At 45.0% G+C, this 17142-nt stretch overlaps 1 protein-coding gene across 3 annotated transcripts in view; it reads left to right on the forward strand.

Moving 5' to 3' along the window:
- The first annotated feature begins 740 nt into the window (after positions 1-740).
- Positions 741-17142, forward strand: part of ENPP3 (ectonucleotide pyrophosphatase/phosphodiesterase 3) — a 49808-nt gene continuing 33406 nt past the window's right edge. The window contains exons 1-3 of one of the 3 annotated variants that reach the window (XM_035108977.3): positions 741-1022; positions 10142-10214; positions 14247-14307. In XM_035108977.3, coding sequence (XP_034964868.1) covers positions 906-1022; positions 10142-10214; positions 14247-14307 — 251 coding nt within the window. In that variant the 5' untranslated portion in view covers positions 741-905. Of the gene's footprint in view, positions 1023-7524; positions 7599-10141; positions 10215-14246; positions 14308-17142 lie in introns of those variants that run through there. The other 2 variants (XM_088666163.1, XM_088666162.1) reach the window with 2 other exon arrangements.

Here is a 17142-nt window from a genome sequence, read left to right on the forward strand (position 1 = left end):
GTGACCGACTCTGGGGCTGCGCGCTCATCTCGCATTATTGGCCGAGGGAGCCGGCGTATAGCTTCCAGGTCATGTGGCCAGCATGACAAAGCCGCTTCTGGCAAACCAGAGCAGCACATGGAAACGCCGTTTACCTTCCCGCTGTAGCGGTTCCTATTTATCTACTTGCACTTTGAGGTGCTTTCAAACTGCTAGGTTGGCAGGAGCTGGGACCGAGCAACGGGAGCTCACCCCGTCACAGGGATTCGAACTGCTGACCTTCTGATCAGCAAGCCCTAGGCTCAGTGGCTTAACCACAGCGCCACCTGGGTCCCTATTATATTATATGTTCCTGTTATTCTGTTATTCCTGTTATTGTTTTAAATGAATGCCTTATGGTAGAAAGGCAGTGTATTGTTTCTTTGTTGGATATTAGATTTCTTACCCACCTTTCACCAAAAGGACACAGGGCAGGTTACAGCAACATAGGTATGTTTTACTTAAATAATAAAAACCCTAAAGTATCCACTCATTGCCTCTTTCACCTTGCCCAAAGAGAAGTAGTTTTGCTTTCCAGGATTACTGTGAAAACAACGATCAATTCTGATTCAAGTATTACTGTTTGAGTATTACCAAATCCCCATTGCATTATTCAGTTAAGTTCTCCTTGCTTTTTTGCCTCTAAGAACATCACTATGTTGTTTTCCCCCCTTTGAATGTCATATATCAAAACACCAGAATGTTACTGGAAGTATGTGCTCAAAAATGCTTCCTTCGCTGGCTCCAGAGTTCTGATTGCTTCCTCATGCCACAGCCATCAAGGACTCTGAACTCATTCACACGCTTGGGGTGCAGCAGAGCTATAAGGGCAGAGGACAAAAGAGAGAAAACAAAGTTGCACAGATAACTGTCTGGAAAGCTGAAAAATGAGCTCTGCTCATGAAACAAGAATAAGGGGGGACAGCAAGATGGAGCTGATGAGCTTAGAAGCAGAGGACGTTGTTAAGAGGAGCACTCTTACAAAATACCAGATACTTTGTGCGGTAAGTATTGCTATTTGCTTCCTTTTCAAACTTTAATGTTAAGGTTTGTTGCATTATTGGCTCAAGTTTCATTATGTTTTAACAGTATAAACTTTCCACAGACCATTGGAAATTTCCTGGCAGGGCATGGCAGCGTGGATAAAACTGCCGCTTTAACAGACCAACAACTCTTGTTGATGTTCTCAGCTCACAGTCTGCTAAAGGGCAGATACGAATGCCTGACTTTTTCAAAGTTGATGAAAGAAAGCCCGGTCCCTCAGCTTTCAGCTACAAATAGTAGGCATTTGTGGCTGTTTTATATTATTTATTTTGTTCACAGCCCACTCTGTCCTAGTGGCTCATGGTGGCTATATCCCAGTCTGAGTTAACTAGAACATGTAAGAACTAAATAATAGGAAAGAAATGTGTCATGAAATACAGGGAGGATTGAACAGATGACAAAGCACTTTATATCATCCAATATAAAGCGGGTTGTGGTAGGGCTGCTAGGAAATTTAATATAGGGTTTGGGGCTGTAGCCTAGGCCACAGGTCATGCTGAGTAATGGGGGCGTGGTTATGTAAATCCAGGTACTGGGATTGGTGGAGGGGGCCCCCATTTAAGCTTCTGCCCTCCATTTTAAGCTCACTTTTGCCTTGGCGTTCGAATCCCCTCCCACCCGCCGCTTTCTTTTGCAGGTTTTAGCCTGACATTGCTTTGCCTTTGGGGCTGCCTGTATTCAGAGGCCAGTAGGATTTTTTCCAATTGGCTGATTGGCCTTGCCTCTTGGTTTTCGCCTACTGCTTAGCAAATTGTCACAACTTGTTAGGTTGGCGGTTAGGCTTTTGGTTGGTTAATCGGTTGGAAGAGGGGTGTGGCATCCAGATGCCTACCCCCACCACCTTTTGCTCCACATAGAAGTATTCCGTTAAAGGAATCCCGGGGCTTACGCTCTTGTCCTTACAACCCCGCCATTGGCGGGGATGGAGGGGCCAATTATAAGAGTACGAGCCTTGGGGAACATTCTTGGAAAAAGAGAGGAGGGAATGCCTGGCCTCAGCTACCTCCTCTCCCAGGGATGTTCACTTGACTTCCCTTTTGGAAGTCGGAGCGGGTACTGTCCAAGCGGACAGTGGTGAGTCCTGTCCCATGGGGACAGCTGAAGTGAGTCCTGCCCCAAGTGGGCAGATGATGTGAGTCCTGTCCAAAGGGGACAGATGAGTTGAGTCCTGTCCATAGTGGACAGATGAAGATAGTCCTTCTTAGGGAAGGACGAATGGTTAACCAAAAGCCTAAGCCAACACTTGGATTAAAATTTGTATTTAAATAAAGTTGTGGCCTAAATTAATTGCCAAAAACCAAACCATAATTCTCGTGTCTGTTGTGAGTTATTTTGAGGTAATTTCTGGTAAGCCTCAACACACAACCACCCTGTCGTTAAAGGTCACTCTTGTCCCCTCCCCCCAGTTCTAAGGGTGATATTGCCAGCTTTGAGAATGCTTGTGATTACCCATTTGTGATAGAAAGGCAGGAAAATGTGATTCCTCACTTTTTTAAAAAAAAAAAATTCTATACCGCTTTATATTTTTAAATAAAAATCTCAAAGCAGTTTACAGCTTATTAAATCAATAAAACAATAGCTGGATGATGTTCCTCCAGCCTCATGAGGAGCCTCTTCAGTAGGGCTTGTGAGTCTGGGCCTCACCCCGTAGGCCAGGTGGAAAGAGCCTTGCGGAGAGCGGCCTTAACACTCACAGCCGGGCGATGTTCCTCCAGCCTCATGCACTGCATTCCTATGCATTGCACAAGTGGTTAGCACTTTAGAAGCTAATGTGCTATAAGTGCAATAACTGCAAACGAGCCGAAGCCACCATTGTTTATTCATCTAGGTCCTCACTGAGCCTTCAAATCATTCCTGTTCACCAAGGCATTTGAGGGCTGAAAGATACGGTCCCTGGCAATACTGAAATTAGAGCTGTGAGGGTGTGTGAAAACCAGTTTTTAGATGTTCGTAATATTTTCTAATGTTTAAAATAGGTTTTAATTTTTTAGTTGTATTGCTTGTTGTTTGCCCCCTTGGCTCCTTGGGAGAAAGGAGAAAATTGAAATGTAATAGTAGTAATAAAGGTGGTAATGGCAGTCCAAGGTTCCAGACAAAGGACTGCAGATCACCTGCTAGCTAATATTTTTATATGGAGACTAGATGACCCTTGGAGTCGCTCCCAACTGAGATTCTATGATTCTGTAACTCCCTTCCCCAATGCCAACACCCATGGAAATACAATGTGCATCTCCCAGGTTCTAAATCAGGGAGCAAATAGAAGTTGGGAAAATGTTAAGCAACAAGTGTTATTTAGGCTTCCGTCACGGTGTTCCGTTGTGCCAGAAGCGGTTTAGTCATGCTGGCCACATGATCTGGAGAACTGTGGACAAACACCGGATCCCTCAGCCTGAAGCGATATGAGTGCCCAACCCCATAGTCAAGCTTGACTGGATTTAACCATCCAGGGATCCTTTACCTTTATCTAGGGAATTTTTATTGGAGGCAAATTTTCCCTGGCAACAGAACCACGAGACTAATGTAAAATACTCAAACAACTATACAAACATGTGGATGTTCTCTTTCTGCAGGCAGTTGCAAACTGTAACTTCTTCTCTTTATACAAATAACCAGCTGTGCCTAATTTGCCTGGAAAACCACACTCAGAACTCAAAGAAAACATCCTTTAAGTTATCTGCATTCTGCACCCTTTTCCTGTTTTGGGATGAATGATACCTCACAATTTTATTGTGACAGCTTGTCATGGGCTCGTTAAGAGGCATGCTAGGAGGAACCAGCTGGGGAACAACCAAGGGAAGAAGGCTTGGAGCCTGGGGAATGGTAGTGGGGCAATCATGAATGGTCAGAGAAAGAAGATGCAGAAGAGGAGGTGTTGGAAGCTGAAGCGGTAACAGGGCTTAGTGAGCTGGGAGAGTCTGGCAGAGAAAAGTCCAGAATCAGAGGCAGAAGCTGAAGCAGGAGAGTGGAATGAGGGTGGACAAAAGGCAGAGAGTCAGGTGGGTGTCACAGGTGCCTCCCCCTCCTGCTGCAACAAACTCCCCTCCCCACTTATCTCCCAGAACCAGAAGAGACATGAAAAGGGAGGAGGAGAGTTTGGCTGCCTACAGGTGCAGTCTCCAGTTGCTTGCAAAAAGGCCTGGAGAGGAGGGGACTTAAATGGCTGTGGGGAGGTGGGGACTTTCAGTCTTGGCTTTCGATTTTCATGCAGGAAGACCACCAAGAATGAGCTTCTCTGCTCATTAGGCTCAACATGCAACCAAGTCTGTGGAGATTGTGTTTTTGCTAATAAAGAGTTCACTCCATCTTTAAACCGTGCGATTACTGACCCGTACGCTTCTGCGGTACAGCATAAGCTTGAGACCTTTTTTTTGCTGAAGAAATGAGGAAAAGACAAACATGCCCATTTATGTAATCTCTTAATCTCTTTAAGCGTTCACTGGTAGATTGTAATCCCAGCCAAACTCCATCAAGGTACTGAGAAGAATAGCAGAGTGCAGAAAGTTACAGAAATGAGGAAGTGCTCAACAAGGACTTAAGAACGAGAGCTTAGCATTTGATGACTTAAGCAGACATGAGTTTGGCAGCAGGGAAAGGAACACTGTGCCCTGCCTTTCCTTGACTTAAAGAAAACCCAAATTTTCAATAAAGTGATTTAAACTACAAAAACAAGCATGCAGGTTGAAGTAGTTTTGGACAGATGTTGTGGGTGTGTTTGCATGACAGTGCAAAAAAATAAGAATCTTTATTTCATATAAACACTCATAGAATCATAGAATCGTAGAATTGGAAGAGACCACGAGGGCCATCCAGTCCAACTCCCTGCCGAGCAGGAAACACATCAAAGCATTCTTGACATATGCCTGTCAAGCCTCTGCTTAAAGACCTCCAAAGAAGGAGACTCCACCACACTCCTTGGTAGCAAATTCCACTGCCGAACAGCTCTTAATGTCAGGAAGTTCTTCCTAATGTTTAGGTGGAATCTTCTTTCTTGTAGTTTGAATCCATTGCTCCGTGTCCGCTTCTCTGGAGCAGCAGAAAACAACCTTTCTCCCTCCTCCATATGACATCCTTTTATATATTTGAACATGGCTATCATATCACCCCTTAACCTTCTCTTCTCAAGGCTAAACATACCCAGCTCCCTAAGCCGTTCCTCATAAGGCATCGTATCCAGGCCTTTGACCATTTTCGTTGCCCTCTTCTGGACACATTCCAGCTTGTCAGTATCCTTCTTGAACTGTGGTGCCCAGAACTGGACACAGTACTCCAGGTGAGGTCTGACCAGAGCAGAATACAGTGGTACTATTACTTCCCTTGATCTAGACACTATACTCCTATTGATGCAGCCCAGAAGTGCATTGGCTTTTTTAGCTGCTGCATCACACTGCTGACTCATGTCAAGTTTGTGGTCTACCAAGACTCCTTGATCCTTTTCACATGTACTGCTCTCAAGCCAGGTGTCACCCATCCTGTATTTGTGCCTTTCATTTTTTTTGCCCAAGTGTAGTACTTTACATTTCTCCTTGTTAAAACTCGTGTGATCTGAACCAGCAGTGACTGAATAGGAATGAGACCTTAGGGTCATAGTAGAGTGGACCTTCTGGATACGAACTTAATTCGTCCTAGGGGTCCGTATCTGGAGGCACTGCTTCTGCACACGTGCGTGGCGCGATAGAGTGCTTCTGCACATGCGCGCGGGGCAAAACCCGGAAATATACACTTCCGGGTTTGCCACATTTGTAACTTGAAATTACGTTTCCTGAAGGTAACGTAACCCAAGGTACCACTGTAGATACTGTAGCTTGATATTGACTCAGTGTGCGGCAGCTGTGAAAAGGGCTAATTCCATGCCTGGGATCGTCAGGAAAGGAATTGAAAATAAAATCATGATGCCATAATAAAAATCTATGGTGTGACTGCATATTGTAGAGTTGGAAAAGAGTCAGAAAAGAGGGACCAAAATGGTTAAGGGGCCTGAGCAACTCTCCTATGAGTAAAGGTTGCAGTATGTGGGATTTTCCAGCTTAGAAAAAAGGTGAGGAAAAAGCAACATGAAAGATGTTCATACAATGCATGGCATGTAGAAAGTGAATAGAGGAAAGTTTTTTTCCATCATAACACTCGAACTCGTGGACATCTAGTGAAACTGAATCTTGGAAAATTGAGGACAGGTAAAAGAAAGTACTTTTAGGAACTTCACTTTAGGAAATACTTGTGTAGATGCAAAGGCTTATATTTACAAGCCAGTCATTATATAACTTTAATCCTTTAATTGACTTGAATCTCTGGTTTTCATAAAGACTGTGGCAGAAGACGTAGGAGGATTGAAATAGTTCATTAACAGTTTGGTGGTTTTTTTTTAAAAAAAGTAAAATGCACAAAACTGAGTTCTCCCGGTTATATTCAAAGCAAGCCCTCTTGTAAATAACTGCTATAAACAACAGTTGAGGAGAATGTCAGAAAAGATAAAAGGGGCTCATTTACCCCCATCCCATCCCCAATTCTAGTTTATTGAGGGTAGATAGTATTGTATCCTGGGGTTGATACAATACTATCTCCCTGGGGTTTGGCAAGTGTAGTCCTGCAGCTTCTGGAGGGCCAAAGATTCCCCACATCTATGCCTTGGAGAGATAGTTAGTGCCTCCTCATCTCATTCTGGGGCCAAGTAGAAACCTACAGTATTTCCCCAGCCATTTGCAGGATTTTCATTTTAGTTAGTTATTGCTGGAGGTGGAAATCTGCTCGGTGCTTTAAGCAGTGGTTTTGTGAGAGTGTACTCACCGATACAGATCTGTATTTTAAAGATTTAGGTTTCGATTATATTTGTTTTACTTCATTTTGGATTTCTTATGGTGTTTGCTCAGTCTGTATCAGCTTCAACTGCATTGTTCCCTGCCCTGAGCAGTCGTGATAAAAAAACACCCACCATACGTTGAACAAACTGGAACAAGCCATTTAGTCCAGCATCTGTTCTCAGGGTGGCCAACCAGCTGTCAAAAGCAGGAACCAATTGTACCAAAAGGTGTTCAATGCAGTACTCACTATAGAACACAATTCAAAACTGCATTTGAATGCAGTTTTGAATGGTATTCTAGAAGCAGGAGCCAAGCACAAGAGTACTCTAATTGTCTTTTAAACCCATCTACTGTAGGTTGGTGGCAATCACTGCCTCTTGTGGGAGTGAAGGCCATAGTTTAACTATGCATCAGGTGAAAAATTACTTTCTTTCAGCTGCCCTGAAACTGTTATGTTCTGCTTCACTGAATGAAGGGCCAGTTAGAAATATTATAAGTTAAATAAATAAAACACAACTGAGCATGGAAGATGGGTGGGATGAAAGCTGGGAGGTAGGCGTTAGATCCTTTGAGCCTGTCTCCATTCCTTCTCCCACATGCTGCATAAGTTTGCGTAAGTCTGCCTTCATATTTTGGCTCCACTTGGGACAGTACAGCACATATTCCCTAGCACAGGAGGAAAGAAGGAAGAGCTCTGCACATAACATCCAGAGTAGTGCTGTTGGAAATATGCAGCGTAAGGTAAGGCCGACATGGGAGGATAGACAATGGTATCCGTAGCCCTGGCTCCCCTACAAAGACACAATTCTGCTGGTCTTCTACAAATAAGTTGGAATCACTGCTAAATAGAAACTTTTGCTTTTGTTTCGCTTATTGGGTATGGCAATCAATCTAATCTATGGGATGAGAAAAGCTATGATATGTGTCTTTCATCCTTGGTGATTTTTGCTGGTGTCGTATAAAGGCTTATATAGCTTTATTCATGTTGCCCCAATTCACCACCATATTCTAATTCTTCTACAGCCATAGCAGGCGCTGTAATTCTCCAATTGTTTGACTTTACCCTTGACGGCACACTCTTCCATTGTCTCTCAAGATAGACAGATGCCAACAACAACATTCCTCCACCACCACAAAAAAAATATCCAGATAGCCTAATTTGCATCTTGTTTCAAATTCCTTACATGGAGGACTCTTCTTTGTTCTCTCTTCTTGTTACCAGTGCACACCTTACTAAAAAACTCAAACCTCCTTCCTGTCACCTCACATCCCCCCCCCCCTTCACTTTAGTAAACCTCTGCTTTGTGCAGACCTGGGGGATTCCTCATGAGGTGATAGCGACTGCCTATTGTTTCATCATGTTCTGTTCTGCCCACCCTTTTTCTCTGAAGCTTAGAGCTCAGTGAAGCATGCTGGACAGAGATGTCCTGGGCTGCTGGGCCATGCTGTCCCTACTTACGGTATGCTGCTCCAAACAGTAGAATTTGCACCTGTGTCTTGGAGAATATGGATTAACATGAACTAATAAGGTTCAGGTTGAATGTCCATTTAGTCTGGCATCTTGTTTCCTACAATGCCCAAATGGATGCCCAATAGGAGGACTTGAGGACAATAGTTCCCTGCCAGTCCTGAACTGTTTGCAGGGAGGCTAGACAATGTTGTCAAATTATTGAGCATTCATTCAGACTTGTTTCTGAGGAGGGCAGATGATGTTGTGTCAAGCAAGTGTTGTCCCACACTTGCCAGTGCATCCCCCTGTCCCTTTCCATATTGCAAAAGGTCCCATCTTTGGGAGATACAGGTTTGCTACGCATGGCCTCCCCATCAACTATAATTGAGTAACCTGAATTTGCTGGTCCTCCAATCAGTCTGCTCAGCATCATGAGCAAGCTTTACACCAGACATCTATGCTGGCAGTTTTGGGATTGGCTTGAGAGAGGAAGCATATCAGCAGAAGAGCAAGCAGGCTTCAGAGCCAGTCCCTCCATCATTGATCAGTGTCTGATTTTACACTGCTGTTGAGCTATAATCAGTGAGGTCAGAAGGAATCATAGTGTTGAAAGGGACTCCAAGGGTCATCACGTTTGACCCCCTGCAATGCAGAAATCTTAACACGTGGTCCCCCTTTAGAGATTAGACTGCATGATTTCCAGCTGGGTTAAATTAAAAACTACTCTCATGTTTCAACAACACAGAACTACTTCTGTCAGTTTTAAACACCTCATTTGAGTGTTTAAACTATTCACACACATGCACAAGCACACACAAGCACACACACACACACACACACACACACACACTTTGTTACATACAGAACCATTCCAAACACCCAAATATATGTGTCACAATTTTTGTAAACAAAATCCTTCTACAATTGGATTGAAGACTTATATGAACTCGCAACGTATGAACAGCTTGCATACAAACGCAGACTTGCCATGGACAAATTAAATGATATTTGGAATCCATTCTTACAAATATTGTAATAGGTCAAGTACAATAACAACCCTGTAAAATATACAGGTTTTTTTTTTGGGGGGGGGGCTTTATTTTCTCTTCTACATGGTTTCGATTTCTTTGTTTCATGTATGTCTCACTATGTTTAGTGCTCATATAATTATGTACTTTTTGAACTTTCAACAAAGATGTTTTAAAAATAATAATAATAATAAAAGGCAGGAATTAATTATCTGTGCCCCTGTGGCATCCATTTTATGATATGCCATGCCCCCATTTTGTGACTGGCACCCAGTCAAATGTGCCCACTGGCTCGAAGAAGCTGTCAATCTCTGAACTGTAGACAGTGCTGTGCTAGATCACACCAATGACCTGAGTGATTGTAAGACAGCTTCCTCTGCTCCTAACTAAACAAGCATTGTTGCATGCATTCCAATTCTCCCAACTGTGAGATCTCCAGAAATTCAGCATGTTACTTTGGTTCTGTTTCCTGTGGAATGAAGTCATTGAAGCCTTCTTGACATTTTGCAATATATGGGTTCATTTACGCACGTTACGCAGGCTGAGCAAAGGTAGAGATTTACAGCAGCTGCCACCCCAATGGACAGCCTGAAAGGTTCCAGATCTCCATTTAGCACTGTGTCCTGCAGCTTGCAGGCTCATCTCAGCCTGACTTTAGCTGCAATTCCCAAACCTCTTGCTACTGTAGAGGCCCACATTTTAGAGAGAGATATCGTTTCCATTTAATTGGAAGGACCGTTTGTTAACCACATATATGCAATATGTTTGTTTTTATACTCCGTGACACATGCGTTATTTTGTAACAGGTTCTTCTAGTTTCTTTGGTGGCTGTATCCCTTGGACTAGGCTTGGGACTTGGACTAAGGAAAACACGAGAAGGTAATCTCACAATCTCCTCAATTTACTAAAAGGGGGTCAAAAATGTCTTAGGTCTAGGGCAGGGCCCATAAGGCAAGGTGAGATGACTGCCTCCACTCTTCTTTTATCTTTAACTCATCCTTATTCCTCAGTTTCATGGTCATGGTTACTAATTCTATGTATTCTATCAATTTGTTCTGCCCAATTTCCCTCGTGGGTGACATGAAAAGCTTTCATTGCATTTCCACCCAAAAGTAACTGAAAGCTGCACAATAAATGCCCATGAATCCTACACAAACCAGTCATAGAATGTTGTGTACCGTGTTTCTCACATTTTAGGACGTCCCTATAAAATAAGACATGGCACAATTTTCTGGAGGCAATAAAATATAAGGCATCCCCCCAAAATAAGACATGCTGAGTGGGAGCAGTGGTGGGAGCAGGTCTGCATGGTGCTTTTGCAGCATGCGCCTCGCCGAGCGCTGCTGTTTCTCCCGGGTCCCGCTCAGTCGGGACTCTGCGCGGTGCGCGCTACTGTCCTTGCCGGCTCCCGCTGAGTTGGGGCTCGGTACAGCGCGTGCAGCTGTCTTTGCCGGCTCTTTCTTGAATGAATCCCCCACCCCGAATTCGACCAAGCCCAGAACAGCCTGCCAATCACACCGACGAGCAACCGACGTCGCTTGCTCCCGGCGGCCGTGAAGGGGCGGGGCTCCGCTCGTGAGCAGGCCGGGGGGAGGGTGAGAGCAGAAGCGGCCATTGGGTGAGAGGCGTTTCGCGCCTGAAATGGCCGCCGCCGCCGAACAATGGACGAGCCTATGGCGGGAGCAGGGCCCACCGCGGCCGGTCCTGTCACCATGGGTGGGGAAAACGAGGCTGAAAGCCGGCAAGGCCCCGCGGACCGGGCCGACGGAGAGTCGCGGCTCAACCTGTTGCTGCCGTGCCTCCACTCGTTCTGTGTGCGCTGCCTACCCCCTCCGCATCGCTACCTCATGCTGCCGCCTTCCGCTGCACCTTCGCCGGGCGCTGGCGGCCCCAAAGACCCGCCGCTGCCTCCGCTGTCGCCTTTGCTTCAGCCTTCCCCGGCCCCCTCGTCGCCCGTCGCCACGCCGCCCTTGCCGCTGCACTGCAACCCGGGTAAGGAAGCCTGCGCGGCGGCCGTGTCACGACTGGGGGGTGAGGAGGAGAAGAGCTCGTACGGTAGTTATCTCAGAGAGGGAGAGCCCCGGCCCAGCGGGAGCCGGCAAGGGCAGCAGCGCGCGCTGCACCGAGCCCGACCCAGCAAAACTCTGAAAGCTTAATACCGGTAAAAAATTAAAAAGCTTAACAAAAAAAATAAGACATCCCCTGAAAATAAGCCATGGCGGGGTTTTTTGGAGTAAAAATAAATATAAGACATGACTTAAAATGTGAGAAACATGGTACCTAACATTGTGCCAAAGTAAAAGTGTAGGTTAGAAGAAATGAAATACAGTAATATTTGAAATCTGAGTACACCCACATTCTAAAGTACTATAACCAAAAATACTTGATAATTCATGGATGAATGGTTCTCCTCCAGATAAGAGAATATAAATTCTTAGCCTTGACTGATCTTAAAATATCTTTTGAACATCCTAGGAATTAAAATTCACACCATTCCCTCTAATAATAAACTCAAGTGCTGAGTGCTGACTGGGTTTGAACAAGGACACAGCTGGGATAGGTGGTACAGCATAAAACTCTTAATATTGGGGTTATGGGTTCAATGCCCACATTGGACAAAAGATTCCTGCCTTTCAGGGGGTTGGAGTAGTTGACTCTTTTGGTACCTTCCAACTATGATTGTATGATCAACATGCTGATAGGAACCCTGAGGTTTACAAGGATAAAATAATTAAAAACAACAACCGCTAAGGAGGCACCTGCTCCTTTAGTTATCCTTCCTTGACCTGTTTTGGAGTCCAACACCCATCAAGTCTCACCTAGCATGGGCAGTGATCAAGGATTGTTTATCCCCAAACACCTGGAGGTCATCAGATTGAGGCATACCTGCCATTGTTGTGAGGCAGGGATGGGGAACCTGTACCCCCTGATGTTGGACTCTCATCAACCCTAGCCAGCATAAACAATTTGGGCTCACACACTGCATAGTTAAACCAAGGAACTTGCTTGCTCAGCAGGTTCAGATAGCCAACTGGCTTTTAAAAGAGGATTAGACAAAATCATGGAGGATAAAGACTACCAGTAGCTACTAGCCGCAACGGCTATGCTCTGTCTCCATGGATCGAGGGATTATGTTTCTGAATACCAGTTTCTGGAAACCGCAGGAGGGGAGAGTGCTGTTTTGTTCTTGCTTGTGGGCTTCTCATAGTCACCTAGTTGGCCATTGTGAGAAAATGATGCACTTGCAAAGGTGAGCAGTTCCAAAAGCATGCTTATGCATAGCTAAGTATGTTTCCTGAAATGAGTATTATTGACCAAATGAAGCAGCTGCAATGCAATTGGAGAAAGCAACAGGTTGCATTACATCCCCACTCCCTAAATGCTTGTGTTCCTCAATAGCTTTATTATCCTGGATACTGTTAAGATATGAAGGGCTCAAGCAACCAAGTTCATCTTCCACCCCTCCATTTTCCCTTTCCAATTGATGCACAACATTCAGTGACTCTAGGAAACTACTGTCACGGTCCGGTCGGCGGGCGGTTGAAGCCCTGACTGAGGACGTCAGGACCAGGGGCAAGATGGTGATGTAGAAGCAGGAACAGTGCAGGGCTGAGGGTCCAGCAGCAGGCAGTCGCAGGGTCAAGGAGCAAGGCAGAGGCGAAGGTTTGGGAGTCAAGGAGCAAGGCAGAGGCGAAGGTTTGGGAGTCAAGGAGCAAGGCATCGGCAAGGCAAAGGTCCAAGGGTCGAGGATCAAGGCGTCGGCAAGGCAAGAGTCCAAGGGTCGAGGATCAAGGCAAGGGTCCAGAGGCAACCAGGCAAGGATAGCATTGCTGTGGCCAAGAGCTGAAGGGAAATGCTGAGCTTTTATCCCTTCCAGCTCCTGCCACCAGGTGCAGTGAGGTATCAAGTGGCCTCACCTGAGTGACCACTCCTTGCCTCTCCAGAACAAGCTGAGGTCTTCACCTGAGTGGCCACTCCTTGCTTCTCCAGCACAAGCTGAGGCAGGCCCCAGTCCTGCAAAGCACTACAGGCCCCAGAGCCTGACTCCTGCCCATACTCCTGACAACTACTGAGCGTGTGCAGTCTCCACTGTGCCTTTAAATTTACTTACTTACTTACTTACTTACTTACTTATAGCTTGGGCTCTCTCTATCTATTCTATGCTGATGCCACCATCTTGCAATCCCATTCCCCCACCCTCTCCCACAAACATATTTAAAAGCGTATAGGATGTTAATCAGCCAAAGGTGTGGTTGGACCTCCCATAGAGGAGACACATGAAGAAAGGCCTCAAATGATATTGCAGGGTCTGGGTCGGTTAATATGTATAGAGGCAGTCCTTGAGGCATTGCAATCGTGAGTTATTTCAGGTTTTATAGGTCAAAACCAGCACTTTGAATTGGGCCAGGAAACTAATTGGCAGCCAGTGCAGTTGGACCAGAATTGGTGTAATATGCTCTTGTGTCAGCAAGCAACCTGGTTGCTGAATTCTGCACCAGGTAAAGTTTCTGAAATGTCTTCAGGGGCAGCCCAACATGTAACACATTGCAGCAATCTACCCTAGAGGTTATCAGAGCATAGACAACAGTAATTAGGCTATCCCTATCCAGACAGTTGGGCCACCAACCAAAGAAAACACTCTGTGCCACTGAGGCCACCTGTGCCTCAAGCAACTGGAAAGGATCCAGAAGTACCAACAAGCTACAGACCTACTCCTCCAGATGGTATACAACCACATAAAGAATGGCTTCTACATACCGTATCTGGATGGGCTTGGCTAAACAATTTTTTAAAAAAACATTTATGACATTCAAACAGGCTTTCACAAAGATCTGAGGTGACGCTAAGAACTTGCTCAGTTCTCTCTCTTTCATTCAATGCATCTTTTTGTGTGTGTCCCCCCCCCCCCAGGAGAAACATCTTGGTTGACAGAAAGTTGTACCTCTTCTGACAAAGCTCAGTGTCCAGCAGGGTAAGATTAAAGTATTCACAACTGTTCACTTAGGATGTCTGTATTTTGTGTGTGGTTTTGTTATGTAAATAAGCACACAAAGATTTTATTTATTTATTGAGAACCATCATTCCAAGTTGATGTTAGTCACAGCTTAGAAGACCTAATAAAATGTATGGGCTAGATCAGGGGTGGCCAACTCCCAAGAGACTATGATCTACTCACAGTGTTATAAAATGGCAGTGATCTACCCCCTTTTTGGGGTTTGGTCAAAGTCGTTGAGGAGGTAAAATGCTGAGCTTTTTTTAGGGGAGCCACAGTTGTTCAGCTTCTTTGGGGGGGAGTCAATGATCTACCAGTGATCTACCGCAGACGTCCAGTGATCTACCGGTAGATCATGATCTACCTGTTGGACATGCCTGGGCTAGATCATTCTGCAAGTTCATGAATAGTTACAGTGACTTCTGAGAAAGAGTTTAGTGCTGTACCCCAATAGTATTTTCAGATTTCCTTTTTCTTTTTACCTTGCCACAGAATTGCCTCTGCTCTGCCATCCCGACAGCCTATTTTATCTGTGCACCACTGCAGTTACCCTCTGTGTAACTGCTGCATAGGCCTTCTTTCTCATTTCCTGCATTGCATTTGGAGAACACTTTCTCTGTTGCTGTGCTTTGAGCTGCCCAAACCTGCAACAAGAACATGCACTTCCTTCCTCCTCCATCATGAGATCTTCTTGGCTATGTTCTGTGTACATGCGCCACAGAAGCTCGGTCAAGCAGTTGCACTCGCCACATGAAACAGTTGTTTAGCAGAGCTCACTTGTACTTGGCACACACAGACATACACTACAATACACACACACCATACACAGTTTTTACAAGAAGGCATCTCTCGCTGATCTCAGAGAGGGTTCTTTGCTTCAGAATTCTTGCTGCCGCAGAGTCCACAGCAAGTCCTGACTCTAGCTGCTTCCAAAGTCCTTGCAGCTCTTCACAAAATGTTCTGTTTTCTTCCATGATTCCAATCAGCCTCCACTGTTCAGCTCTCCCACACTTTCCCAGCACGGAACGCTGCAACTTTTGTTCCATATCTAGGTACAAAATTCTGTCCAGCAACAGATATAAGACAGTTGCACTGTAGGGAATGAGTCAGCATTACCAACTCATGTGAAATTAACCCATGAAACATGTTCCTTAACAAATCCTCTGCTGGATCTTAGTCCCTTCCCTTTGCAGAAGGAATCTCTGAAACCCACTCTAAGGGGTTCTAAGGAGCACCTGTGCTCCTTTATGAAGTGCCTATAGCCTACAATTTCAATTTGTAAGGACAGGTGGGAATCCCATGAACCCTGGAACACTTCACGCAGGTCTCTTTACAGAGCAATACAAATGTTCAGGTGTTTGGAACCCCATTGATAGAAAAGTGATCTTGGAAGGGGAAGTTGCATCAGAAAATTTACACCTCCTCCCTCCTGTCCTTTCTCCATTCCAAATTGCCCCTCCATGAATTGCCCCTTCTTTGGAAGGAACCACCAGGGGTTCTTTTGCTACAGACATTAGCATGTTATGTGTAACTTGACCCTTAGTCTTAAGTACAGCCAGCTAACAGCTTTTCCTGCAAATTCTAGCTATCTTGATCTCTCAGTACCTGATAGTGAATTTTATCTACCGGGGCAACCCCAAGCATGCTTTTACTCAGCAGAGGCTTTGCACTGTGGCTCAAAGCACACAGACTTCGGAATAAGCTTCATTTCAAACTTGCTTTGGAAAAAGTATGTGAAGAACTGCAGTATTTGCTATATTGAGGAAAGTGTGATTGGGCTCAGAAACAGAACACTCGTTATGAAAGATCAAAAGAAAAGTAAATCAGGAGCAAAATAGCAATCCTGAAAAGCATTTGCAGAAAGATTATGAGGTTCTGAATTTCAAACATGTATGTTTTATGCTAGGGTTTTTCAGGGGCTTTATAAATGCATTATTGACCCCTAAATCAATAGTTGCACTTTACATGGATTCTCAACTTACTTTAATCATTTTCAAATCGGTTAACGAGTTATGAAATCGTAAAGCAGTAGTATAATGTATTATAGGGTCCAACTGGTCAGGAGATTGCTTATAGTTCTGGCTTATCACCATTTATGACGTGTCTATGAGCATTGAGTCTTTGATTAATAGTCTTCCATAAAATCATAAATGTGTTTCTTACTTGTCCTATTTTGGCTACCTTTGAAAAAGAACAGCAGAAGTGTTATGAAATACCTACAGCAGGTTTTATAACACTCTACAGGTGAGTTAGGGACATGTGAAGACAGGTTGCAGTGGACTGAGAGGACAAGACCAAGAGTGTGTCCAACAGTCAAGAACAGGCACCCCCAAACTGCAGCCCTCCAAATGTTTTGGCCTACAACTCCCATGATCCCTAGCTAAGAGGACCAGTGGTCAGGGATGATGGGAATTATAGTCCAAAACATCTGGAGGGCCGAAGTTTGGGGATGCCTGGTCAAGAAGGTGGTTTCTGCATGTGCTGTAGAGGGAAATGGGGGGCAGATAGGGCTTGTCCACCTGGGATGGTAGCCCATCTAGGAGGAAGAAAACTCTGATCCTAAATCTCCTCTGGCTTGTGGCTATATTCATTCTTGAGCAGGCACCCCCAAACTCCCAAACTTCGGCCCTCCAGATGTTTTGGACTACAATTCCCATCATCCCTGGCCACTGGTCCTGTTAGCTAGGGATCATGGGAGTTGTAGGCCAAAACATCTGGAGGGCTGCAGTTTGGGGATGCCTGTTCTTGGGCAAGGCTTTGGGAGTAAATCCCAAGGAAAAATCTGTACCCGCTGCTTTGTGGGGTATCTTAGGG

Source organism: Zootoca vivipara, chromosome 3 (genome assembly GCF_965207765.1).
Source record: "Zootoca vivipara chromosome 3, rZooViv2.hap1.1, whole genome shotgun sequence".
NCBI classification, from domain to species: domain Eukaryota; kingdom Metazoa; phylum Chordata; class Lepidosauria; order Squamata; family Lacertidae; genus Zootoca; species Zootoca vivipara.